We start from the raw sequence: 27,309 nt of genomic DNA, 5'->3' as shown, positions 1-27,309 counted from the left end.
ACCTTTGATGTAATTTATGGTAGGGATGGTGTACAAGTGTGGTCTCCTCCTTTGGAGCGTTTAGTACTCTTGATCTGAAGATGAGAAGATTGATTCGGATGTGAAGGGGTGAGAGATAAAGCAAAATAAGAGGGGTTGAAGCCCAGTTAAGGGGATGGCACTTTACTGCTTTTGATACAAGTGGTACAGATAGCTCTTGACTTTTAACAGGTCATTAAATGATTCTCTGAAGTTCCAACAGATCTTCCTCTCTCTATTGCCCCCAACAATCTGGGTCAATACATTGGCCTCCAGAATTTTCTTTGGTTTTTATCTCTTTTGAAAGAGAAGAAGAGCCATGGCGGTACAGTAGTTAGAATGAAGTATTGCAGGCGTACTCTGCCCACTGCCGGGGGATCGATCCTGACCGGCTCAAGGTGGACTCAGCCTTCCATCCTTCCGAGGTCGGTAAAATGAGGACTCAGATTGTTGGAGAGCAATAGGCTGATTCTGTAAACTGCTTAGAGAGGGCTGTAAAGCACCATGAAGTGGTATATAAGTCTAAGTGCTATTGCTTTCTGTACTATCAGTCTTCATTCTTCACTGCTACCTCACTCCTTATCTTTCCTATGCTTCCTGAGAGCCGTGATGGCACAGTGGTTAGACTGCAGTACTGCAGGCTACTTCTGCTGACTGCCTGCTGCCAGCAGTTCGATTCTCACTGGCTCAAGGTTGGCTCTGTAAACCGCTTAGAGGGGGCTGTAAAGCACCGTGAAGCGGTATATAAGTCTAAGTGCTATTGCTATGCCATGTATGCAACAATCGGTTTGGAAGTGCTGCTCCATGCCAGCGCCTCCATTCATTATCCATTTTTAGATCGTACTGATAGTTGGCATTGGAAACGTAATGCGTAAGATGTTCAAAAAACAAATTCCTCAGTTTTATCTATCTGTTTATCTGATCTAACCTTAATTTCCATCCATTGAAAAAGCTGACAACTAACCTGATCGCAGACTGGGCTGTTGTCATTAACATCGGTGACTGTCACTTCCACCGCACTCTGTGTGACGAACAGTCCATCAGTGGCTGTAATATTCAGCAGGTAGACATCCTGTTCTTCTCGATCCAGAGGCCTCTTGACATACACCTTCCATTCATTCTGAACCAGGCCAAGGGCAAACTTCCCTTTGGGGTTTCCTCCTGTGGCAAAAGCAGAAAAAAAACACAAAAATATGTTGCTTCAGGCAGGATATTAAGAAGTCCTAAAGGTTTCTCGCAACGACCTCTGCTGAAGCCGAAGAGTTAATACTGATCCATGTTAGTTCATCTGTCACGAGGGAACTGTAACAAGAGAATAGAGAAAAACAAGAGCAGAAGTAGTAGTTTAAAAAGTATGTTGGGGAAAGGAAGGGCAGGTGAGAAGGTGGTTGAAAATTAAAAATCAGATTTGAAAAAAAAATTGAAACATTTTTAAGAACTGCCATATTTAAGGCATGGGGACGTGATGGCTTAGCAACTAAAGACCCAGCTGCTATGCCATTAAGAATTAGTATAAAGATAGACATTAGAAATGGGGAGATCACTGTTTTGATTTGGGAACTATTCTATTAACGGGTAGAGAATAGCAGCAGAATTTAGAAATCTGGATATGTAAACAAAGATGCCTACTAGAATAATGAACATCGAGTAATTAAAATAACTAAGCCTTATGATTATTTGGAGGTTAATTGGCTATCAATGTGTTGTCCACTTGATGTTTATAGATGTTTGATATTATTAATGGATTATAGATAAAATTAAACAGAGGGCCTAATCAAACAATGTAAAATTCTTAATAAGGGTAAGTGAAGATGAACAGGTATTGAGAGTAATAGTTACAACTACTGTGTGTATAAGATGTATTATCGGTATTCAATAGAGAATGTAGAGATTGCACCCAGACGGTATTACTGTTACTGTGAATATAGAAATCCTATACGTAACCAAGAAAACTGTACAATAAAAAGAAATAAAAAAGACCCAGATGCAAGGCCCCAGCACTGCATGTATGTTACTTGCCTCAGCTCCTGATGATGTTACCTAGTTTGGTAATGAAACGTCTGCCAGGAAGCAACCAAGCAAAGAGAGCACCAAGGATTCCACAGTTCCAACTCTGAGCTGCAGATATTCTCTTCTATTGGAACTACTAAAGAAGTAAGAGCGTTGTTCTCTTCTCACAGGCCATCTTCCTGATGCTTCTCAAGCTCCTTCTCCATCACAATTTTGAAGAACGTTTCCATAGCCGGCAAAGACAACATGCCACAATGACCTTACCCTAACCCAGTGACATGCGATGAGGTTTATGGCTGGTGAGGCACTGACCCAGTGGTGGGTTTCAAATTTTTTTAGACTTGTGGACTTCAACTCCCAGAATTCCACAGCCAGGCATGCTCAGTTCCGATTTAAAGCGACAGCATTTGTTTTTCTCCTTTGCGAAAGAAGATTCCTTCTTTCTTTTTCCATCCCCTCCTTCCTCCCTCTCTCCCTCCCTCCCCCCTCTCAAACACACACACACACGCACACACACACACACACACACACACACAGAAGTTGGATTGCACTACACACACTTTCCCCCAGCCCCGGAAGGATCCAGCCCAGCTTCACTGATTACAGGTTTGAAAAGGCAACGTGGCTCTGCCTGCAATCAAACCCTAACCCTTCCCTCCAGCCTTTGCCCAAAGCCCCACACCAGGAGGATGAAGTTTGAATTCCTCCCCCTCCCTCCGACCCACACGTACTTTTTCCAGCTGTTTCAGAGAGGATTTCAACTCTGCTCTTTACCACCAAAAAAGGCACCAGGTCTTATTTTTGGGGGTGGGGAAAAGAATGTTGTCCACTGACTCATCTCACTGGGGCGCGTTGGCCCCCGACCTCCTTTTCACTGTCAGGAGCCTTCAGGAATTTCTTCATCCGGCAAGTCTTTCCTGAAGGCCTTTGCAGCCAATAATTGATCCAGAGCTCTGTTATTGCTTACAGGAAATCTTACCTGGCTGCAGAAAAAATGGACCAGCAAGGCAGGTGGTGTCGGGGTGTGCGAGGCCTGGCTGCAACTGTCTGAAGGTAAGTAGTAGGGCAGCTCCACCTGCCCATCCCTACCCTAGCTTAATTTTTACCCGTGCACCCTGGAGTGGGCGGGATCTTAATTAGGGCTTGTTTGAGGGGTGGCAGAGGTGGTATTCAGGAGGTTCTGGTGAACTGGTAGCGGAGTATAGTATCCTTCCCCTGGAGTGGGAAAGGAATGGAGATTTTATAGTATCCTTCCCCTGGAGTGGGAAGGGAATGGGGATCTTGCAGTATCCTTCCCCCGGAGTGGGGAGGGAAGGGAGATTTTGCAGCAACCTTCCCCTGGAGTGGGAAGGGAAGGGAGATTTTGGAGTAACCTTCCCCTGGAGTGGGGAGGGAATGGAGAGTTTGCAGTATCCTTCCCCTGGAGTGGGGAGGGATTGGAGAGTTTACAGCATCCTTCCCCTGGAGAGGAGTGGGAATGGAGATTTTACAGTATCCTTCCCCTGGAGTGGAGAGGGAATGGAGATTTTACAGTATCCTTCCCCTGGAGTGGGGAGGGAATGGAGATTTTACAGTATCCTTCCCCTGGAGTGGAGAGGGAATGGAGATTTTACAGTATCCTTCCCCCGGAGTGGGGAGGGAATGGAGATTTTACAGTATCCTTCCCCCGGAGTGGGGAGGGAATGGAGATTTTGCAGTATCCTTCCCCTGGAGTGGGGAGGGAATGGAGATTTTGCAGTATCCTTCCCCTGGAGTGGGGTGGGAATGGAGATTTTGCAGTATCCTTCCCCTGGAGTGGGGAGGGAATGGAGATTTTACAGTATCCTTCCCCTGGAGTGGAGAGGGAATGGGGATTTTACAGTATCCTTCCCCTGGAGTGGAGAGGGAATGGGGATTTTACAGTATCCTTCCCCTGGAGTGGAGAGGGAATGGGGATTTTACAGTATCCTTCCCCTGGAGTGGAGAGGGAATGGGGATTTTACAGTATCCTTCCCCTGGAGTGGAGAGGGAATGGGGATTTTACAGTATCCTTCCCCTGGAGTGGAGAGGGAATGGGGATTTTACAGTATCCTTCCCCTGGAGTGGAGAGGGAATGGGGATTTTACAGTATCCTTCCCCTGAAGTGGAGTAGGAATAGAGTATCCTTCCCCTGGAGTGGGATGGGAGTGGAGATTTTACAGTATCCTTCCCCTGCCATGCCCACCAAGCCACACCACGCCCACCAAACCATGGCCACAGTACTGGTAGTAAAAAAAATTGAATCCCACCACTGGGGGTAGTGCTTATATTGGGCACAGTTGTAAAAATCAAGCCAGGACTTACTTTCGGAGTAGGTTATATTTTCGGGGGAGACACGGTATGCAAACGACAACCCCGTGAGCCAAGTTGGGAGACGGGATCCCTGTTTTGCTCCTCTTGAGGGTAATCAGATTCAAACGGTGAACAATCAATAGGCTTCACGCGGCACAATTCTCTTCCCACTTCAGTCTCAAGGGGACGTGCTTCAACCCCCTCATTCCGGTTACTAGGACAATTTCATTAGCTGCTGATTATGCAATCAAGAAAGTGCAGCAGGATGTGTTAATGGAGGTCTCTTCTCTCCCCCCCCCCCCATACCACTGGCATTGTTTCTGTATTCGTTACAATGCTTGTTTGGGGGTGTGTACGTGTGTTGAGTTGAGTGCCGATTTCCAGAGCCTGCCAAACGCACAAAGAGACAGGATCTTTAAGTAGACCTAACAAGAGGTCGTTTAAAGAGCCGTTTCAAGATAAGGCCAGCAATTAAAGTAAATTTATACAAGAGGAAAAAGCCAGCGAGGAAGAGAAAGGATGAAACTAATCAGCTCGCTATTACTCTAGAAGTGTGACTCTGAACACAGGGATATTACTTTTTCCACATCATTAAATTGCATGGTGCAAAAATCAAGTTGGAGCGCTTGTCTTCCCCGTCTTCTACAAGGGAAATAGAGCCATTTCAAATATTGGTGTATACAAATAGTAAAAAGCAGGGAATAATGGTTTTGATCCATGTTCCTTAAAATTCCCAGTGTTTATTTATGCCTTGATGTTAAAAGTCTATAGAGATTCTCAATTATCCGGTCATGATTGTCCAAAATGTCCCTTTTTCAAAAGGCAACTGGATTTTCTTGGGGTGTGTGTTTGTGTGTGTGTGTCTAATGGGCAGATAGTTTTTCCTTTCCTATTTTTGTTGTCAATTTTAAAGCTAGTTTTTATACTTGCTGTCATTAATTTGGTGGTCTTGATATTTAATCATAGCCCCCTTTTTCCATTGCATTTTTAGCTATCCGAGTAAACTATGGTTTTGTTATTTATTATAGCAATACCAATAGCACTTAGGAGTTATATATTGCTTCACAGACCTCTCTAAGGGGTTTGCAGAGTCAGCATATTGCCCCCAAAATCTGGGTCCTCATTTTATTGACCTAGATGGAAGGCTTGAGTCAACCTTGAACTGGTGAGAATCGAGCAATTCCCCATGGCCAACCTGCCACAGCCCATTCATCGCGGAGCCACTTGCTGTGGCCAACTCACTGTGGAACAATTTGTTATGGGACATGAGCTACACTAATACAGAGGTCAGCAATCTTAAACACTCGAAGAGCCACAAAGATCCTAACCAGAAACCACCTGTTCAATTCTGGAGCCAATCGGAAGTCCCCACCATAGAGTCTCCTCCTAGCATGACATCCTTTTTCCTTTGCTGACCGGAAGTCCAGTTCCCCCCCACTATAGAGTCTCCTCCTAGCATGGCATCCTTTTTCCTCTGCCGACCGGAAGTCCAGTTCTCCCCCCCCCCCCCCCCCCCACCATAGAGTCTCCTCCTAGCACAGCATCCTTTTTCCTCTACCTGTCCTAACCGAAAGCCCTATCAATTGTGGAGCCGACTGGCGCAGGGAGCCACAGCAGAGGGATGAAAGAGCCACATGCGGCTCCAGAGCCACAGGCTGTCAACCCCTGCACTAATATCAAAGAAATAGTGGAACAGAATCATTAACAAAGGGATGCAAACGGAAGGACAGAATGAAATGTAAATGTCAAAAATTTACATAATTTTTAAATTTTATTTTAAACAATTGAATTGTTAAATTGTGCTGCGGCAAGTTGTCCCATTCGGGTTCTTCCCTTTTGAAAATGTTTCGCTTTCGGAGAAGTTCTTCTCTGAACTGAAGAATCTTCTTGGATAGGAAGCGAAATGTTTTCAAAGGAAAACAAAACAATACCAAGGAAGTCCAGTTGCCTTTGGGAAAAAAAAACCCCACCTTTGGGACGATGTTAAAAGTGACATTACCCTACGAGCAGGGGTGGGATTCAGCCGGTTCGAGCGAACCGGTAGCTCCAACAATCAGCCGGGGAGCTTCCACAGCGCTCCTGGGGGCTGGGGAGGGCAGAAATGAGCGAAAAATGGGATGTTTTTTGCTCGTTTTTGTCCCCCCGGTCCCTCAGGAACACTCTATAAGCCTCTTAAAGACTACGCATGTCCTATTTTGGACAAAAAAAATAGTGTTTTCGTGAAAAACGGGCCGCTTTTGGGTCTGCAGAGTGCAAAAACTTTTTTTTAAAAAATTGCCTGTTCAAAATCTTGGTGCGTGTTATACTCCGAAAAATGCAGCATATAAAAATAAGGACAAATCCCATTCTCTCTTAGCACCGATGATGTTACCTAGTTTGGTAATAAAACGTCTGTAAGAAAACCATCAATCTCTGGGGACACCAAGGACCCCACAGTTACGTTTCCCTGTCTGCAACATACTATACACATTGTCAATGGAGGTGTTTTGCTTTCACTTTACTATAAGGCATCTCAAAGAGAACTTGTGCGACCTTCTACTTGGACCTTTGACCACAATCATCTTCTTTTAACGACCCCATAATCCCTTGCATCGGGGTGTAGTCTAGGCAACTGAATGGAGCAAGCAGAGTGCTGAATAACCAGATGCCCTTCCTGTCGCCAATGCGGAGTTTTGTTCAGCAGATATATTCTCATTGTGCCCAGAGAGAGAAATATCTGCCTCTACCTAGGATTGAACTCACAGCCTCCTGATTGTCAGACGAGAGCTCCACCTCCAGGCCACCGCACCACTCCTGACCTTTGACCACAATGATGGCCTCAAATCTGGCTTTTGCATGCCATAATGTTATTATTATTATTATTATTCACACTTATAGACCGCCCCCTCTCCCGGAGAGGACTCGGGGCGGTGTACAGTCACTAAAATACGTTGTAAAATACATACATAAACAGTTAAATAATTAAATACGTAGGTGAAGGAGGTTGTGAGACTGTAATAGAATAATAAATATAATACGTTAAAAGCCTATTAAAACCCCAAACCCAATTAAAATAAATGAATCCCGGGAGGTAAAACTAAGAAAGTGCCAGGCCAGCTGATTGAAATAGGTGAGTCTTTAACTTTTGCCGGAAGGAACGGAGGTCGGTGGTAGTTCGAATGTCTGGGGGGAGGTCATTCCAGAGGGTTGGGCCCATCACAGAGAAGGATCTACTCCTAGGTGTCGCCCGCTGGCATTGCCTAGCAGACGGCACCAGGAGGAGCCCCTCCCTGTGTGAGCGGATAGGTCGCAGGGACGTGTGTGGTAGGATGCGATCCTGCAGATAACTAGGTCCTCTGCCATGGAGCGCTTTAAAGATGGTGATCAATACCTTGAAACGCACCCGAAAGGCCACAGGTAGCCAGTGCAGCTGGCGCAGGAGAGGTGTTACGTGGGAGTAACGGGTACTTCCCATAATAACCCGCGCGGCTGCGTTCTGAACTAGCTGCAGTCTCCGGATGCGTCCCAAGGGAAGCCCCATGTAGAGGGCATTGCAGTAGTCCAGGCGAGACGTCACCAGCGCATGAGTGACCGTGCGCAGGGCACTCCGGTCCAGTAGGGGGCGCAATTGGCGCACCAGGCGAACCTGGTGGAATGCCCCCCTTGCCACGGCTGCCACATGGTCCTCCATTGACAGCCGGGCATCAAGGAGGACACCCAAATTGCGCGCCCGCTCCACAGGGGGCAACTGTTCGCCCCCTATGGCCAGCGATGGAGTCAGCTGGCTGAACCGAGGTGCCGGCAACCACAGCCACTCGGTCTTGGAGGGGTTGAGTCTGAGTCTGTTGTCCCCCATCCAGACCCCGACGGCTTCCAAACACCGGGACATCACTTCGACAGCCTCGTTGGGGTGGTTTGGGGTTGAAATATACAGCTGAGTATCATCAGCGTAGAGATGGTACTCAACCCCAAAACCACGGATGATCTCACCCAGCGGCTTCACATATGCGTTGAACAGGAGAGGCGAGAGGACCGACCCCTGTGGCACCCCACAAGTGAGTGGCCTCAGGGACGACCTCTGTCCCCCTGTCAACACACATTGCTTCCGGTCGGAGAGGTAGGAGCCGAACCACCGCAAAACGGTGCCTCCGACTCCCATCCCCTCCAACCGGCGCAATAGGATACCATGGTCGATGGTATCAAAAGCCGCCGAGAGGTCTAATAGGACCAGGATAGAGGAGCAACCCCTATCTCTGGCCCTCCAGAGATCATCGACCAACGCGACCAAGGCTGTCTCGGTGCTGTGCCCGTAAATAAATCACAAGTAGAATTCAAGATTGTCTATGTTATGTAGTTAATTATGGGAGTTACTGGTTCAATACATCTGGAATATAATGGTTTGGGAAATGTTGTTCCAAGGAATCACCTGTTTGGGGAATGTGGCTTAATTTTTTTTTAAGGTTAAAAGAACTGTGCGTGATTGTGTTATGTATGTTTGTGTGTGTGCATGGCAATCTATGACTTGGATCTTTTATTTCCCCTATATATGCTTGCTTGCAAATCCAGTTCTCTGGTGATTAATTAACTTTTCTGCTAACATAATAAGCAGCACAGGTGTCTTAAAAGCATTCTAATTAATCATTTTTTAAAATAGAAGAATCCCGGCTGCAAATATTAACATATTTTACTTTAAAAAAAAAATCAACTGGCGATTTTCTTCTTACATTCTGCTTACATTACAACATACAAGGACTACTTTTAAAAAATCTGACTTTTTCAAAGGCTTTAAAGCTTAAACAATTGGCATTATAACCTCTCAAATCTCTCGTTTTTGTTTACGTCAAGTCTGAATAGCATCTACCCCAAATCAGTCCATCTTACAAAAGTTAGACATGTTCAACTAGATAAAAGGAATGTGCAAACCCCCAAGAAATATAAACTCTTCAAAACACAGGAATAAACCACACACAGAAAGTTTAAAAGGTCAAAATACTGCAGTTTTGAAAATCTGCTATAAAACTTGCTGAGAGTTCCTACAGTTAATAGATTAACAAAATGCTGGTCTTTCCTCCTTGCCATTATGACGCTCACTGCTATCTCTTGGTGATCATCTTTACATCATAGAGACTAAAACATATGAAGAACGGTTGCAGGACCTGGGTATGTCTAGTTTAATGAAAAGAAGGACCAGGGGAGACATGATAGCAGTCTACCAATAACTCAGGGGTTGCCACAAAGAAGAGGGAGTCAAGCTACTCTCCAAAGCACCTGAGGGTAGAACAAGAAGCAATGGGTGGAAACTAATCAAGGAGAGAAGCAACTTAGACCTAAGGAGAAATTTCCTGATAGTTAGAACAATTAATCAGTGGAACAGAAGTTGTGAATGCCCCAACACTGGAAGTCTTTAAGAAGATGTTGGATAGCCATTTGTCTGAAACGATATAGGGTTTCCTGCCTAGGCAGGGGGTTGGACTAGAAGACCTCCAAGGTCCATTCCAATTCTGCTATTTTATTGCATTGTATCATACATTTTGGGGGTTTTTTTTCTCCTGCATGGAAAGTTTTCATGATTGTGAAGCACTGGATTGGCCCACTGCTGCCTTCCTCAAAGGAATTGATTCATTCAGGTTTATTTTTGTCTGTCCCCCGCCAAAAAAGGAGAACCTTAGGTCAGTGTGAGAAAGTGAGATCTTTTCAGGCTTCCAAAGTTCTCTCACTGCCAGGGAACAATTGATTCTAAGCCTAGATGTAAGGACAGTCACAGAACGGCAGGCAAAAGAGAGACAGAGAGAGAGAGAGAGAAACAAGGAATGTCACGCTTAACGCATTTGCTATCTGGGGTGGCTGCACGGTTCCTTTTTGCGAAAACAGGGCCGTCGTCTTGAGCTCATCCCAAAGGTGTACTTCTTCCTCCGCGGATGTAACCCCGGCACAAGCAAATTGCACAGAATTAAGAACGCTTTGGGAAAGAAGTGCATTATCCAAAGAGCTCACAGCATGGCTCTGTTGTTTCTGCCAGAGAGATCTGCATGTACAAGCACAGACGAGCAGGGGACTTAACCTTTTTCTTGCCATTTAAAATCTGGCTCTCAGCTTGATAACGGGATTCACCTCATCGCCTTGCTGCTTTCCAACCCACTCAGACCGACATACTGGGGGGGGGGGGGGGGAGGCTTTATTTTTCTTGGTAGCAGGGAAAGGAGAACTTACTTTGGAGCATTATAAAGTCTTGTTGCCCAGAAAAGAATTCTCTCTCGCCACTTACCCAATCTCTATCTGCAGAATTAGATCTGTTGTTGTTGTTTTTCCTGCCCCCTTTTAGGAGCAGTGGAGAAAATTGGCAAAAAATATCAGGGCAAGTGTTTTTGGGCCGAAGGATGCTGCGAGAATTATTTTCAGAGAGTGGCTGTGATCAGAGAAATAATATCTAGACCCAGGTTGATGAATTACCGTATTTTTTCAGATTATAAGACACACCTGACTATAAGACGAAGCTAAATTTAGAAGAGGAAAACAACAACAACAACAAAAAGCATTTTGGCCTCATTTTTGGCCCTTTTGGGGGCGGCTTTTTTCTACCCATTTCTGAGGCTTTTTGGCCCATTTTGGGGGCTTTTTTCGGTCCATTTTTGAGGCTCTTTGGGTCCATTTTTGAGGCTTTTCTTGGCCCATTTTCGAGGCTTTTTTGGCCCGTTTTGGGGGCTTTTTTCGGTCCACTTTTGAGGCTTTTGGGGCCCATTTTTGCGGCCTTTTTTTGCCCCTTTTTGAGGCTTTTCTTGGCCCATTTTCGAGGCTTTTTCCGGCCTATTTTTGAGGCTTTTTGCAGTCTGTTTTCGAGGCTTTTTTGGCTTGTTTCTGAAGCTTTTTTCGGCCCATTTCTTTTGGAAAAAACAGGCTGAAAAAAGCCTTGGAAACAGGCCAAGAAAAGCCATGAAAACTGGCTGAAAAAAGGCCTGAAGAAGGCCTGAAAACAGGGCGTGCAGAGCCCAAAATATGGCCGGCGGGTGGGGTGGGGGGGCTTCAGCAATATTCGGTCTGTAAGATGCACAGACATTTTCATCCCCTTTTGTGAGACAAAAAAGTATAGTCCGAAAAATACGGTAATATAATGCATTCATTTTAAGGAACTATGATATCCTTAGCCTGACAGTAGCCAGTCAGATGGAGAATAACAGAGTTGGAAGGGACCTTGGAGATCTTCTCGCAATCAAACCAAGGTGACCCCAAAAATACAACTTCATTGTTGATCTCGCTTTTCCCATGACGTCACATAGCATTTAGCAGTTGGTTTGAGCTGAGCTGAGAGTTCTGTTTATCTCCTTTTTATAAGTCTGAGGTTCACAACAGCAAATAATGTTATCAGTTTGAAATGGATGAGCTTGACATGGTCTACTTAAGGCTTCTCTGACATGAGTCTGGCAAACAAGTCTCTTGAGTAAATTATTTGGAGACCGTAGAGCAAGTATTTATACATTGCCAAGCCTTTGTATATGCATAGCCGTCTGTTGCTGATGTTCCTTGCAGTCTGCAGTCAACATTAATGCTAAAATATCAAATGTCACCAAGCTGCATTTGTTTTAGAAAAAGCTCAGCAGGATGAAAGCTAAGAACATGGGCCTAGTGCTTTCATTTTGCTTATTGAGATAGAAATTCTACAAAATTATTACATAGGCATACCGCTATATTGACTTCCAAGATCGGAAACGGACATTATTTAAAACCTTTTGCCGTTTGAGGATTTCTAAAGTATGAATTTTTCTACCGGCCGAGCATTGGGATCATAAGCTTGCCCCCACAATGGAGACCTTGTGTAGGCTACAACTTTCCGCTGGGATCAATTTGTGTGTTTGGTTTTTCGTTGCCAAAGCCATTCTGTCGTTTTTGAGGCTCAAAAAGGCTGTTCTGTAAATACAATCGTGCATGAACCATTTACTTAACGAACTCGTCAGTGGAGTAAGTAGACGACTGAATTAAAAGGGAGGTGGGAGGATAATTAATGAGAACGGTGCGTAGTGTACTCTGAACACTTATTAGGTTTACCTCTGAGGCAAGGTGGTGGCCCTGCACAAAATGTGGAAAATCCATCTCCAGCAAGAGATGTAAAATGGTACAACTGCTTACTGTGCTCTTGGGAGAGCTTATAAGTGGAATGGGTGGGATGTTTTCACTCTCTTCAGCATTTTATTAGAAGTTTCCCATTCTCTTCTGCCTTCGTAGAAAAAGAATTATTCCCTCTGTTCACAGGTGTTCCTAAAATCCGTGGAATCCTTAATGCTAATGAATCAGTAAATCAGCATGTTCCCATCACTGGGATTAATAACGGGTCAGATTCTGGCAAGAAGGAAGTGCCTTCTCTGTTACATGTTCCTAGCCTCCATTCACCATGAGTTCTTTGACCAGCTCCAAATTTAATACTGTTGTAAATTCTGTTTATGAGCCATCCATTCTCCAAAGCATTCCAATAATAATGTAACCTTCCTCATTCTCTTCGCCCGCCCCGCTTCTGATTCTTTGAACAACTCTCTCTCTCATTTTGCTCGGAAAACGTAACCTGGTATTTGAATCAATAGGAGTGACATGATAACAATGTACCAATGTCTCAGGGGTTGCCACAAAAAAAAAGGGAGTCAAACTATTCTCCAAGGCACCTGAGGGCAGGACAAGAAGCAATGGGTGGAAACTAATCAAGGAGAGAAGCAACTTAGAACCAAGGAATAATTTCCTGACAGTTAGAACAATTAATCAGTGGAACAGCTTGCCTCCAGAAGTTGTGAATGCCCCAACACTGGAAGTTTTGAAGAAGATGTTGGATAGCCATTTGTCTGAAACGGTATAGGGCCATGATGGAGAATCTATGGCATGCGTGAGCCCTCTCTGCGGGCATGGGCGCCATTGACCCAGCTCAGCCAGCTGGTTGTCTGGTTTCCGAGGTGTACCTTCTGGTTTGGGCACTCTGTGCCTAAAAGGTTCGCCATCACTGGTATAGGGTTTCCTGCCTAAGCAGGGGGTTGGACTAGAAGACCTCCAAGGTCCCTTCCAACCCTGTTCTATTCTAATTCTCTGCCTGTTTGTTCAGAATGAAAATCTCCCTAGAGTCTATAGGACCTCTGAGAGCTCCAGATATCTAAAGTAGCTACCCTCCAAACTTTGAGAACCAGCGACCAGCTCCGTGGAGAGAGGTTTTTTACGCGGACAAGAGGGGGCGTGGTTTCGTGTGCTGCCAGCATCCCGCGGATGGGGCTTTGCTTTGTTTGTGCGGATCGGTTTCTGGCATGCCGCAGATCGTTGCCGGTCCATAGACCCCTGATCTAAAGTACTACAAAAACCTACTGCAACATGCATTGTTTGCTCTCAAGGGTTGATCGGTTGGTTTGTTCATAGAAAGGTACAGGTCGTCTTCAACTTACAACACTTTACTTAGTGACCGTCTGAAGTTACAACAGAAACAGTGAAAAAGTGAATTACGGCTGTTTTTTCACACTTACGACTGTTCCAGAATCCCTATGGTCACTTGGTCAAAATTTGGAAGTTTGCCAACTGGATCATATTGATCACCGTTGCTGTGTCCCGGGGGTCAAGTTGTCCCCTTTTGCGACCTTCTGACAAGCAAAGTCAAGGGGGAAGCCAGGTTCACTCAACAACCGTATTACTAACTTCACAGCTGTGACGCTTCCCTTGACAACGGCAGCAAGAAAGGTCGTAACGCGGGGCAAAGCTCGCTCAACAACTATCTCGCTTAAGCAACAGAAATTTGGGGCTCCATCGTGACGGTAAGCCGAGGATCACCTATACCAGGGATGGCGAACCTGTTTGTTGTCGCGTGCCGAAAGCACAGCCGCCCGCCCCCATAATGCAATGTGAGGGCGACACCCCCATGTGCCCTGCTCCTGCATGTGTGACACCTCACCATGCTCCCCCCATCCCTGCGCACGTGACCCCCTGCGCTCACCCTGCCCCCTGTGAATGTGCGTGCGACCCCTCCCGTGCCCCATTTTTGGCCTAGTAGGCCTCCCTACAGCCTCCTCGGAGCAAAAATGGGCCATGGGGGGGGCACACCTCACCCCTATGTGCTCCCCCCATCCCCGTGCATGTGTGTGCATCACCTGCATAGCCCCCCCTGGGGCATGCTTGGCAGAGACCCAAGAATCAGCTGGCTGGCAGGAGGCACACGCACATGGGGGAGTGGAGCTGAGCTGGGCGACAGCTTGCGTCCCTGCAGAGCGGGCTCTGTGTGCCACCTGTGGCATTCATGCCACAGCTTTGCCATCACGAACCTTCATGCATTTGCTACAAGCGTGGAACGGCCTTTTAAAAAAATCACAATACTCTCTAGTAAAAAAAAAAACCAAACATCCGGAGGTTTGCATCTAACTGCACCGCCTAGCTCAAGCTTGGCATGGCACAATATCTGTTTAATGAGGCCAAGCAGATGTTTCGGTGGGATAGGGATGCTCCCATCCGTCTTGGAAAGCTGTATGACCCACAGCCTTTATTATCCCTTTTGCTTTGGGTGCACAAGCACTGCTGTGTTTTGGAAGCAACATCTTGGAATAAACAGGAAACGCCAGTCTGACAACTCCTATTTATCTTCTTCCCAGGGCCGTGGAAGCGAAGCCATCCCATTCACTACAATGGCCAGGCTGTAGCGCAATCCTGTTCCACTGGAAGAGAGTTTTCTGAATGGCACCTGTCATTTTTTCCCTCTTTTATTAATTCAGCTGGACTGGCAAAGGCCAACAAATTCTCAAGGGATTTATAATAGCTGGCCATCCTTTTTCCTCCCCCCCCCTCCCCAAATAAATGTCAAAAGGCAGGTGGTGGGTGGTGGGAAAGATAATACTGTATCCGGTGTTACGAAGAAATTGGATAAACCCAAAACAAAGGACTGGAAGGTTCCTGGTTATCTACCGGATTAAAAGCGACAAAAAATGTTTAGGTAGCACAAGATAGGAAAACAGCTTGACTTTTGGGAACTGTTGATGAAGATTATATTGTGCTTAGTGGAAAGAAGGCAGCAAGATAAGGTTTTAGAAATACCTTTGGTGTCCAATCTATTTTTTTTGGGGGGGGGGGAGCCCACCGATGAAGCTCCAACTGCCCTGCTGAATTTAATAACCAAGAAAGGCAAGACATTAACTGATTGGGAGAAGGAGTGGTGCGGTGGCCTAGAGGTGGAGCTCTCGCCTCACAATCAGGAGGCTGTGAGTTCGATCCTAGGTAGAGGCAGATATTTCTCTCTCTGGGCAGCAGAATACATCGGCTGCACAAAACTCCGCATTGGTAACAGGAAGGGCATCAGGCCATTAAAAACATTCTGCTATCTCCACTCAGTTGCCCAGACTTCACCCCGCAAGGGATTATGGGGTCATTAAAAGATGATGATAATGATTTACTGATTGGGAGAAGGAAGATACATGAAAAGAACATGTCTTAATACAGATTTTTAAAAAGGCAAGAAAATGCCTGGGAAAACAGTCTTGCCCTTGACTCATCTGTCTGAAAAATATGACATGCCCACTATTCCACATCATTCACCCTGAAATGTTTTGTTCAACCCTTAGCCATCAAAAGGTTCATGAAAACTCCGAGACAGACAAACCAGAAGTTCATCACAGATTTCCAATGTGGACGGGTTAATGCTCAACTTTTCCAAGGGTTGTAGGAAGAAATCTTGGTTGAAAGTCTGGTGGATCAGCTCTACCTACTCAAGGTCACACAGTGAGGTTGGGGCTGAGCAAGCAATAGCAATAGCACTTACACTTATATACCGCTTCACCGTGCTTTACAGCCCTCTCTAAGCGATTTACAGAGTCAGCCTATTGTCCCCCAACAATTTGGATCATCATTTCGTCCACCTCGGAAGGATGGAAGACTGAGTCAACCTTGAGCCTGTGAGAATCGAACTGCGGGCAGCCGGCAGTCAGCAGAAGTAGCCCACAGGACTGCATTCTAACCACTGCACCATCATGGCAAGCATTCACACATTCCAAAGCAGGAGTTACACAAAGGTGTCCAAAAACACCTGCATCAAAGCCCTGGATGACAAAGCTACGCATAGATACGTGTCTCTGGCTGAAGCTGACACAATGACAACATGATGCTGTGTCCCTGGGTGTGTAATCTGCAAAATTTGCATGACAACGTCATGATGCATCTGATATTACTTGCTGCCCTGTCATACCTCCCACGGATACACAGCAAAATTTCTTATCTAGGTTGTACGTCTCGGTTACGAAAACTACTAACAACTGGAGGGCAGGTAACACAAATTCTGGACCGCAATCAACTTGGTATATCACAAAGCGTGTATATTAAATTGCAAATAAGAGAAGCAGTTCTACAATCATTCTTCAACCAAAGGAGAATGAAGGAAAGAACATAGCCAAGGATGGGACTTCCCATCACTTCTCGGTGGACACAATCTTTATCAAAGTCAGCTTATTTTGCACAGCAATTACCGTGTTTCCCCGAAAATAAGGCAGGGTCTTATTTTTTTTTACCCCCAAAATAAGCGCTTGGTCTTATTTTCGGGGAGGTCTTATTATTTTTGAGGGGCAGGAGGAGGTGAGTGCGATCACCTCTTGGCTGCTGCTGTGTTGCAATATTTTTGGAGAGGGATTATTTTCAGGGAGGGCTTATTTTAGCGCATGCACTCAAAAGCCCGAATGGGCTTATTATCCGGGGAGGTCTTATTTTCAGCGAAACAGGGTACTATTATTATTGTCTATGGAGATTCTCAGTCACCCAGGTCATGGTTGTCCCAAAGGTGTTTTTTTGAAAAGGTAACTGGACTTTGTTTTCCCTTGGAGACATTTCGCTTCTCACGCAAGGAGCTTCTTCGGTAATGAATTTCTTCAGTTCAGAACTGAAGAAGCTCCTTGGATGAGAAGTAAAATGCCTTCAAGGAAAAACAAAGTCCAGTTGCCTTTTCGAAAAACACCTTTGGTACTCCTATGATTATTTTATCCCTTCAGAGTGAGCATCCATTCTTTTCCACTGACAGTTTGGGTTTTTTTAAAAGAAGAAATGAGCATTTCACTGATCTTTGCTATCTAGAAATTCAGAGAAGGTTTTTTAATTAAAACCCACCCTCCCCTGACCTCAGCCAATCTCCAAGAACAAATTTCTTCATTGTCTCTGCTTCCTTGCACAATGTTACAATCCTGCTCATCAATCATAATTGGTAATAGAGCCCCTTCCATGGTAGCATGGCACAAACCTAACCAATTAAAAAGCTAATGTTCCATTTTCCTTTGCTCACAATTTAAAGGTTAAACCGAATAAACACCCCAAGGGGATGGGGAAAAAAGGAGCTATGGTCCCAGGGGTCTTGAATTTTCAGCCAGCTTGATCCTGCACCTGGATCAAGCTGCTAGTGATGGCAGCTCTCCAGTTGTCAGAGCTGCTAAATTGCACTCTGGGGAAGGTGGAGAACAAATGGCCAGTAGATCGTATTAAGGGAGAAGGCAATTCACACAATATTACTGTCGAGCACCAAAGCTGCAAGCGGAGTCCCGGCCTCAAAGTGGCAATCAGCGCAGTGGCAAGCGACACGATGCCGACGAACAGCTGATTGTCGGTTGGGCTGCATTCGGCCTGGATCGTAACTGCCTGCAAGCCGGCCAAACGAGCTGTTGTTTGACTCTGCCAGTAGCCCAACAATCAGCTGATTGGGCCTGCGGGCTGCTCCGGAGGCGGAAGGGCACAGCTCCAGCATTCAAAAAGCTCTGAGAGGCAGAGGCTCCCAGCACAAAGTTTGGTCCTACATTTTTCAGAACTCACAGTGTGCCGAGAGCCGGCTTAATAAACCACTGGGAACTCAAAGCAAGTGGCGTCCCGATTGCAGGCTAGGTCCAGAACTTGGACCTTTGAGAATGGCTTGATCTCGCTGGATCCATAACTGTATAACATTCAATGGACAGAGTACAGTGGTGGGTCCCGGATCCCGTCACAACTGGTATGCTGCGTATGGGGCCGAGCGTCCTAGTGCGCTGTACACGCATGCCACTGCCCTGTGACACCCAGATGCTCGGCAGAAGTTGTGCAGGCGCCGCACGATGTGTGGGCATGCGCAATTGTTCAGTTGCATTATAAACAGCTAGGGAACGCGGCAGGTGGGCCAAACGAGCCACCATACCAGTATGGTGGCCGCTGCTCCCGGCTACTACCGGTACAGTCGTACCGGGCTGTACTGCCCGGAATCCACCACTGGTAGAGCACCACACTTAAGCAAGGACTTAACTGTTACAATTGATTTGATTTAAATAAAGAATTAAATCCCCCAGCCTTGTTGGTGGGGGAATTCTGAGAGTTAAAGTCCACACATCTTTTACAGTATCAACCTCGGAAGGATGGAAGGCTGAGTCAACCTTCAAACTCCAGGCTGTGGGCAGAGTTTGCCTGCAGGGCTGCACTTTACCCGCTGCACCACCAGGGCTCAGGATCCCAGGACAGAGATGCTATGATGGTGGGAAGTTTGAGGACCCTTCGGAAGTAAGTTCAAACGGTTGCTGTACAAGTGGTCATTAAACAAGGACCATCTGAAAAATCTGGGTCTGCCCATTTCTGCTACTTAACATTCTTCTTAATCAGAGAAGCCAGGGCTGGAATGAGAAACCATCTGCTGGCAAAGCTGAAGCTGCCCCAGTATGTTTATTTCTTATACCGTGTTTCCTCGAAAATATGACCTACCCAGAAAACAAGCCCTAGCCTGATTTTCATGATTGCACCTAATATAAGTCCTACCCCCAAAATAAACACTAGTTAAACCCTGCCCACCATGTGGTTGCATGAGACGCATGCGTAAAAATCAAGCTAGCGTGGCGGGGGATGGAGCCAGGTCTCCCATGCCCCAACACCTATTATGCCACTCCTCGACTTCTTCTGTGGCTGCTTGCAGCTGGATGCCACGTGGCACATCACTCCAGAGCCACCACTCGCAGGTCGCCGCCTGGCTTGTTGCACCGGTGCTGCCACTTATGGCAGCACGCCGCCTGGCATGTTGCACCAGTGAACAATACTCCAGGTGGCCTGCCACGAGTGGTGGCACTGGTGTAACGAGCCACACGGTGTCTGGCTGCGAGTGGGCACAGAAGTCAGGAAGCAGCGCGAGAGGTATCAAGCCGTGGGAATCCTGGCTGCAGTAGTCCTAAGGTAAGTGGGAGTAAGACATCCCCCTCAAAACAAGTCCTGGTGCTAATTTTGCCCCCCCAAAAAATAAGACCAGGTCTTATTTTTGGGAAAATAAGTGGCTTTTAAAAAAAAATTTTTTTAAATTTTTCCCTTTCAAATTCATTCACAAATATATATTCTTATAATTGTTATTAACATTTGTCTAGTCATCATTAGTCTTTATGATTATTTTTACAAATATATATAAAACAGTTTGGGTCACTTTCTTGCCACCCTGTGCCTCCATCTTATTTTGCAACAACCTTGCTCCTTCCATCTTCTCATCCTCCCTTCTCTGCCTTCTTCTTTCCTCCTTTCTTCTTCCCCTCTCCTTCTTCCCCTCCTCCTCCTTCCCCTCTCTACTACTCTTAATTTCCCTCCCTTACTTCCTCTACATTACCCTTTCTTCCTTTCCCTCCTCATCCTCCCTCCTTTCCGTTGTTGCCCTTGCTTACTTATTTTCTCTGATGGGTTCTCAGGGTGGCGTTTCAGCAATCCCAACTTTATATTTTCATGCAAATAATTTTCTCTATTACATTTTATTTCTAATATTAATTCCACTTGTATCATTTTCTAAACTTGTATACTTGCATTTTAATACTTTCTTAGGGGAAATAACTAGCTTTGAAAGAAAACTTACCGGTAATATGGTAGCTGATTTGGTGGTTGATGTCAGAGGTATCTTCATCCCAAGTGCTAAGGACAGCCACGACTTCTCCCGGTGGGTCACTCTCTTTCACAGACCCCCTGTATATCTCCTGCTGGAATACGGGAGCATTGTCGTTGATGTCAGTCACAGTGACGGAGATTAAGGTGGTTGAGGAGAGGGATAGGGCTTCTCCCAAGTCAGAAGAAACCACCGTGAAGGCAAAAGTGGGATCTGTCTCGTGGTCTAAATCTTTCAAGGTGCTGATCCAGCCACTGTTGCCGTCGATAGTGAACACTTCTGAGATCCGGTCAATATCTAATTCTGTTAAGAGAGAATAGGTGACTTGACCGTTGGCTCCGGAATCTGCATCAGTTGCTTTGACTTGTACAAGTTTAGTCCCTATTGGCATTCCCTCCATTACAATCGTGTCATACTTGGCTGCCTCAAAAATAGGCTTGTTGTCGTTGATGTCTAGAACTTTAATGTCCACATCCACGGTGACCACAATGTCCACCTTATCAAGCTGTAAGGTTGCAGCCACTTTAAAATGAAAGGCGGGATCTGCCTCATGATCCAGCCTCTTGTCCAGTTTTATAATGCCAGTGTCTTGCTCTATGATAAAAACTCCATCCTTGTTGTTTCCGGTCAAATCGCCGTTGACTGTGCTGTAGGCAACGCCTTGGTTGGGCAAAACGTGGAGAGCGTCAATTGTGCTCCCTATGAGGGCATCTTCTGATACTGTAAAGGAATACTGAGGTTGAGAAAACGAAGGCAAGATGGTTTCTGGAGGTAAAACGTGTATGTATACAGGGATAAGGGAATGTCGCACAGGAATGCCACCGTCAACGGCTTTGACAAAAAAAGATAGCACCGTGTTTTTCAGCTGGTTGAAATTCCCCTTGGTTACCATCCACCCATTGTCTGGGTCAATTTCCAGGAGATCCGCAACAGAAACAGAGGCTTCACTATACAGGGAGTAGACAATCCTAGCATTGGCTCCATCATCAGGATCAAGAGCTTGGACCTGGGTGACTAAGTGGCCTTTCCCAACATCTGCTTTGACACTTGCTCTATATTCCACAGTCATGAACTGTGGGGCGTTGTCGTTCTCATCCACCACTATGACTCGGACTGTGCAGAATGTGCTCCTCCCTCCACCATCGAGGGCTCTTAAAAATATGGTGATGTCACCTTCTAAAGGGAGCTCCCTATCGAGTTTCTCCGTGGTGAGGATCTGCCCTTTGTTGTCAATGACAAATCTGTCTTTGGCAAAATCGTTGATGATGGAGTAACTGATATGACCATAGACGCCCGAATCTCCATCGGTTGCTTTTACGTGAATCACCCTAGTTCCCGGGACAGCGTTTTCTCTGACTTCTGCCACATAAATACTTTGTGTGAATACGGGGCTGTACAAATTAGCACCGAGAATCTGGATATGGACTTGAGCAGTGCTGGTAAACAAACCATCAGAAACCGAAACGTTCAAGCTGTACATCGACTCCATTCTCTGCTTCCGATGATTTGACAGTGTGATGATGCCACTCTTGGTATCCATCACAAAACTGGTACGGTCATTTCCAGACAAGATACTGTATTCCAATCGGTCAAAATCAGAGCTGTCTGCATCGGAAGCCTGGACGCAGGTCACAAAATGACCCCGAGGAGCTAATTCACTGACGTAAGATTCATAGATCAACTGATTAAAAATAGGAGGGTTGTCATTCATATCTGTCACGTAGATATTTACTAGGACTTCACTGCTTAGAGGTGGGAATCCATTATCAGTGGCCCGTACTTTTAAGCTGCACTGCTGCATCAGTTCATGGTCCAACAAGCGGGCCGTTAGGATCAGTCCGCTTGTCCCATCGATGTGAAAATAATCCGTGCTATTGAAAGTGTCCTGGACTATCTGGTACTGAATGATTTTGTTATTGTCGGAATCGGCATCGGTAGCAATGACCTGCAAGACAGGAGTCCCAATCAAGGAGGCTTCGGTTAAGGTGGAGTTATACGAAAAGTGGTCAAAAACTGGGGCATTGTCATTGACATCCTTGATAATTAAGTCCACCGTAACTTCAGCTCGGGCCCCAGTAAGAGCATCACTGGCTCTCACCGTCAACTTGAAAATGGGATTGAGTTCATAGTCTAATGGACTGATGACACTGAGGACTCCTGTGTCAAAGTCAATGTTGAACTGATTGTAAGGATCCCCATCTACTATGATGTAAATGATACCTTGACCTTCTGGGCTGGTAGCATTGATGCTCAGGATTGGGGTGTTCATATCTATGTCTTCATTGACAGAGGCTGTGTAGAAGGGCTTGTCAAAAATGGGCATGGCCTTATTAACAATGGTGATGGGCAGTTCCACAGAAGCAGACAGTGACGGGTCCCCTCCATCTTTAGCTATGACAATAATTAAATAGTCTATATTGGATAAGTCGGAGTTGAAGGGCGCTTTCAAAGCGATGCTCCCACTGTGACTGTCGATTTCAAAGTGGCCGTAGTCCTCCTTCAATAGGTAAGACACATCCCCATTTGCACCCTTGTCTTTATCAATGGCCCTCACTCGGTATATCAGAGTGCCAGGATCAGCCTCAACTTGAACAGCAGCATAGTATGGAAGTCCAACAAATACCGGAGCATTGTCGTTGATGTCTTCAATGAGAACTCGGACAACCACTCTGGCCACCCGTAGATGGTCCAGCTCACGACTAGCCTCCACCACCAATTCGTATAATTCCTGTTCTTCTCTGTCAAACGGGAGGCCAACAGTTTGAATAAGGCCTAAAGTGGGTTTGATCTTGAATTTGTTCCCTGGGTTTAATATGCTATACTTCAAGGGCTCGTTGAGACGGTTTCCAATCGCACTGACCACTGCTACCTTGGTGACGTTGGAACTGTTCTCCAAGATTGACGTAGAATAATGGCTCTGAGTGAAGTGAAGACCGCTGTCCATGGCTTCCTTGACCATTATTGTCACTATAGCACTACTGTAAAACTTCCCATCGGATACTTTCACGATCAGCATGTAATGGTCTTTGGAAAGGCTGTTGTTTTTTATGGTTAACACCCCAGAAATCGAATCAATGAGAAAATATTCTGTGTTCCCTTCAATCAGGCTGTAAGTCAGTTCAGATGGGACTTCTAAATCTGGGTCCACGGCCTTGACTTGAAGAACCTCCACTCCCACGTAAGTCGGTAGAAGCAAGATGGTTTCAAACATTGCCTGGCTGAACACTGGAGGATTATCGTTGACATCCGTTACATCAATGGTAACTTCCACGGGACTCTCTGCAGTAAGCTGGGGATTGCCACTATCTCGAACGTGAACGTGGAAGTAGAAATGAGCAATGGTTTCGTGATCCAAATCAGCAATCGTCCTAATTGCACCAGTACTAGAGTCTACCGTAAAATAATTCTTGGCGGTTGACTCAACAATCTGGTAGACGAGCAGTGCGTTTTGATTACTATCAGCATCCGTGGCTCGTATTACAAGTGGATTGTTTCCCACACTCCGGACAATGCTATTGACAGGTGCGGCTTCACTGATGCTGCCCAAGTACTGAGAAAAAAGGAAAACAGGTGGGTTGTCATTTTCATCCACTATCTGGATGTTTACCGTGGCATTTGATGCCATCCCTGCCATGTTTGTGGCTTGCACTGTGAGCTGGTAAGAGGAAGTGTGTTCATAATCAAGAGACCTCTGGCTCGTGATGACTCCAGAATAAGGGTTGATCACGAAGGCTCCATCTACGTTGCCATCTTTGACTTCGTACACTAATGTAGACTGACTGATTGCCGAGACTTGGATAACCGAAGTCCCAAAATCAACGTTTTCATTGATTTCAGCTTGCCATTCCTTGTGCGTGAATTTGGGATGGGAGTTGTCCGACATCGTCACGGATATGCGGACAATGGCAGTAGCTGACAATGGGGGAGAACCCTGGTCGGACGCTTTAACTGATAGCACAAACTGGTTCATAGTGGTCAGGTCTGGTTCTTTCAGCACGGTAATGATGCCTAGAATTGGTTCAATCCTGAATGTGTTGCCGGTATTCCCTGAAAGAATGAAAGAAGAAAAATAAATTAAATGTGAAATTTAAACTTCAGTGAAAAACAAAATCAAACTAGAATATCGGAGACTGAAGAACATCCAATGGGCGCCTAGTAACATCACATTAGGAGAATAATATGTGTGATCAGGGGTGGAATTCTACCGGTTCCGGAAAACCGGTAGCTCCGACTATCAGCTGGGAGCGAACCGGTTCACTCCCACTTTCAGCTGGGCCTGCCTGCATGCCCACCCCTGCGCTACATTCACCTATATTCCCTTTTCTGAAGCCCAACTGATAGGCGTGGTAGAGTGGATTGCAGCGCCTCATCTGTTTTCCTCCCAGGAGTAATGTGAAAGGCGATTTCTCCGTAAACTGCGCATTTGCGCTCAGCAAACCAGTTGTTAAACCGGTAGGATTCCATCCCTGTGTGTGTTCCCAAAAACCAAACGAAACCCACCCAATCCTTACATTTGTAGGCTACCAATTCACAACCCATTTACTTTCTTCGAATTTTCTGCACATCTGGACTTTATTCTGAAAGAAACTGAGCTTTTGAAGTTTATCAGAAGTTTATCAATCAGAGAATACAAACAAAAGTTATTTTTTTAAACAAAAAGTAAGGAAGAGAGGTAGAAAAAAGTCACACGAGTCTATTGCTGAATACAGGAATTAACTTATTTTTCAAATGAAAAGGATTTGGGGCAGGAAATAGAAAAGGTATGGGCCTGAACTATTTTGTGTAGAGAAAAGCTCATTTTGGGAGATTTACACCAGACAATTAAAGAGCCAGTTCCTATTATTCAGATATTTTGGTGTAGTAATTAAGATGATGGCCTGGAAACCAGGAGACAGTGAATTCTAGTCTTTCTGGGTGATTTTGGGCTGGCCACTCTTTTTCAGCCCAATTTACATTACAGGGCTGTTGTGGAGAAAATAGGAGAATATTATAGGCATGCTCACCATGTTGAATTACTTATAAAGTAATAAAGGCAAGATAAAAATATAACAAATGAATGAATGAATGAACAAACAAACAAACAAATAAACAAATGAATGTTTGGAACATTTTTGGTAAAAATAACAGCGTGGAAGCTGGATCTCAGATGAGTGACCCACAACAGCAAAGCTGGTAAAATTGGAGATTTTCTAATCCAATTCCCTGCTCAAGCAGGAAGCCCTATACCACTTCAGACAAATGGTTGTCCAATCTCTTCTCAAAAACTTCCCATTGTTGGAGCATTCACAACTTCTGGAGGCAAGTCGTTCTGCTGATTAATTGTTCTAACTGTCAGGAAATTTCTCCTTAATTTTAGGTTGGTTTTCTCCTTGATTAGTTTCCATCCATTGCTTCTTGTCCTGCCTTCAAGTGCTTTGGAGAATAGGTTGACCCCCCTCTTCTTATGGCAACTCTGTTCTGGCCCAGACTTCCTTAGAAAACAAGAAGCAAAGTCTTGGTCCTAACAAAACCTCTTTCATTTACCCGACTGTGAATTCCTTTCATTCACAGTCAGCAAGGCTTAGCAAACAGTCTTTCAGAGGAATGTTTATCCACACGCACCTTATCTCGTTTGGAGCGCTGCCAGATAACTAGTGTCCAAACACAGGGCAAAGCAAAACTTGACAGAGTCTCTTATAAAAACAAACGGAACTTTCCACTCTTGACCCGACCGAATGAATGAATTGTTTCCTGCAAAAGCCCACTCTCCGTTCGTTCCTCTTTTGTTTCCTATTTGAGGGGCCAATCACCTCCAAGGTGTGGCTTGACTCTTAAATCTTCTGGCAGCTCTGCACATGCGCACATTGGGAACAGGCTCCAGCTGTTCCTCTGCCTCGCTGCTGTCTAGCTCTCTCTCTCTGCCTCTGACGCAGAGCCCTCATCTGAGCTTTCCTCAGCCCCCAGGACTAGTCCATGTTCCTCCCCAACCTCCTCACTGTCTGACTCTGCTGGCCGCTCACAGGCCACAACAAGCTCTTTAGATATTGGAACACTATTACCATGTTACCCCTCGCCCTTCTTTTCAACAAACTAGACCTATCCTTTTCCAGCAAACAGTTCTTGATATGTTTTAGCCTCCAGTCCCCTAATCATCTTTGTTGCTTGTTGATACTGAGATTGAGGATGCTTTCCACATGCAGTGACCATGTCTATCTTCAAAGACACTTTGAAAGCTTCTCAATCAATAGGACAAAGAACCCAGCATCACAGTTCAACTCAGCAACCCATCATAAAAATATAGTACTATTATTGGCAGCTCTTTTCCCCTTCAAAAATTTTCTGCTTGGCCTGTTCTGATTTGGGCTGGCTGTAGAGTTATTTCCTTTGGTTATTCCTTTGGTTTGGTTTTTAGTATTATTTCCTTTATCTTGCATTCTCTGGACCGCCTTATCTTGTCCTTTTAAAAAAAAAATGAAAATGAAAATGGAGACTTGAGTGTGCATTTGCAAATACAAAAGACTTTACGCTGGCTGGTCTGCCCGGTGGGTATGTCTCTCTGTGTGTATTTGCAGTTTCTTCATGCTTTTGTGCATTGTTGGTGCAGACCATGATCCATTTTGATGGAACGGCTTGTGTGAAGTTGCTGGTGTCACCTGTACCATGTAGTTTTTCTGTCTCTTTAGCAATTCAAGCATAAAAAGTAGCTTTTTTGAAAAAGGACAATTGACTCGGTAGATCGCTTTTGTTCTTTCTGATACTAACAATGTAAATGCAATTCATATTTAGAATTTAGGAAATAAATACTGACATGCGAGCAGGGAGGCTTTTTTTCCTGTTTCAATACAATACAATAGCAGAGTTGGAAGGGACCTTGGAGGTCTTCTAGTCCAACCCCCTGCCTAGGCAGGAAATCTTATACCATTTCAGACAAATGGCTATCCAGCTTCTTCTTAAAGACTTCCAGTGTTGGGGCATTCACAACTTCTGGAGGAAAGCTGTTTCACTGATTAATTGTTCTAGCTGTCAGGAAGTTTTTCCTCAGTTCTAAGTTGCTTCTCTCCTTGATTAGTTTCCACCCATTGCTTCTTGTTCTGCCCTCAGGTGCTTTGGAGAATAGTTTAACTCCCTCTTCTGTGTGGCAACCCATGAGATTTCCTTCCTTCCTTCCTTCCTTC

At 45.4% G+C, this 27,309-nt stretch overlaps 1 protein-coding gene across 7 annotated transcripts in view; it reads right to left on the bottom strand.

Annotated features, from left to right (window-relative positions):
* The window catches only part of FAT3 (FAT atypical cadherin 3), a 569,348-nt gene that overhangs the window by 99,436 nt on the left and 442,603 nt on the right, over positions 1-27,309 (bottom strand). For all 7 annotated transcript variants that reach the window (XR_014175185.1, XM_081950682.1, XM_081950676.1 and 4 more), the window contains 2 exons: positions 20,129-24,202; positions 983-1,179 (listed from right to left, as the gene is read on the bottom strand). Coding sequence is in view for 6 of the 7 variants with exons in the window: in XM_081950682.1 (XP_081806808.1) it covers positions 983-1,179; positions 20,129-24,202 (4,271 nt within the window). In the remaining variant the exon portion in view is untranslated. The remainder of the gene's footprint in view (positions 1-982; positions 1,180-20,128; positions 24,203-27,309) is intronic.

This window comes from Natrix helvetica, assembly GCF_964273705.1.
Source record: "Natrix helvetica genome assembly, chromosome: 4".
NCBI classification, from domain to species: Eukaryota; Metazoa; Chordata; class Lepidosauria; order Squamata; family Natricidae; genus Natrix; species Natrix helvetica.
This window is presented reverse-complemented; position numbering and strand designations above follow the sequence as displayed.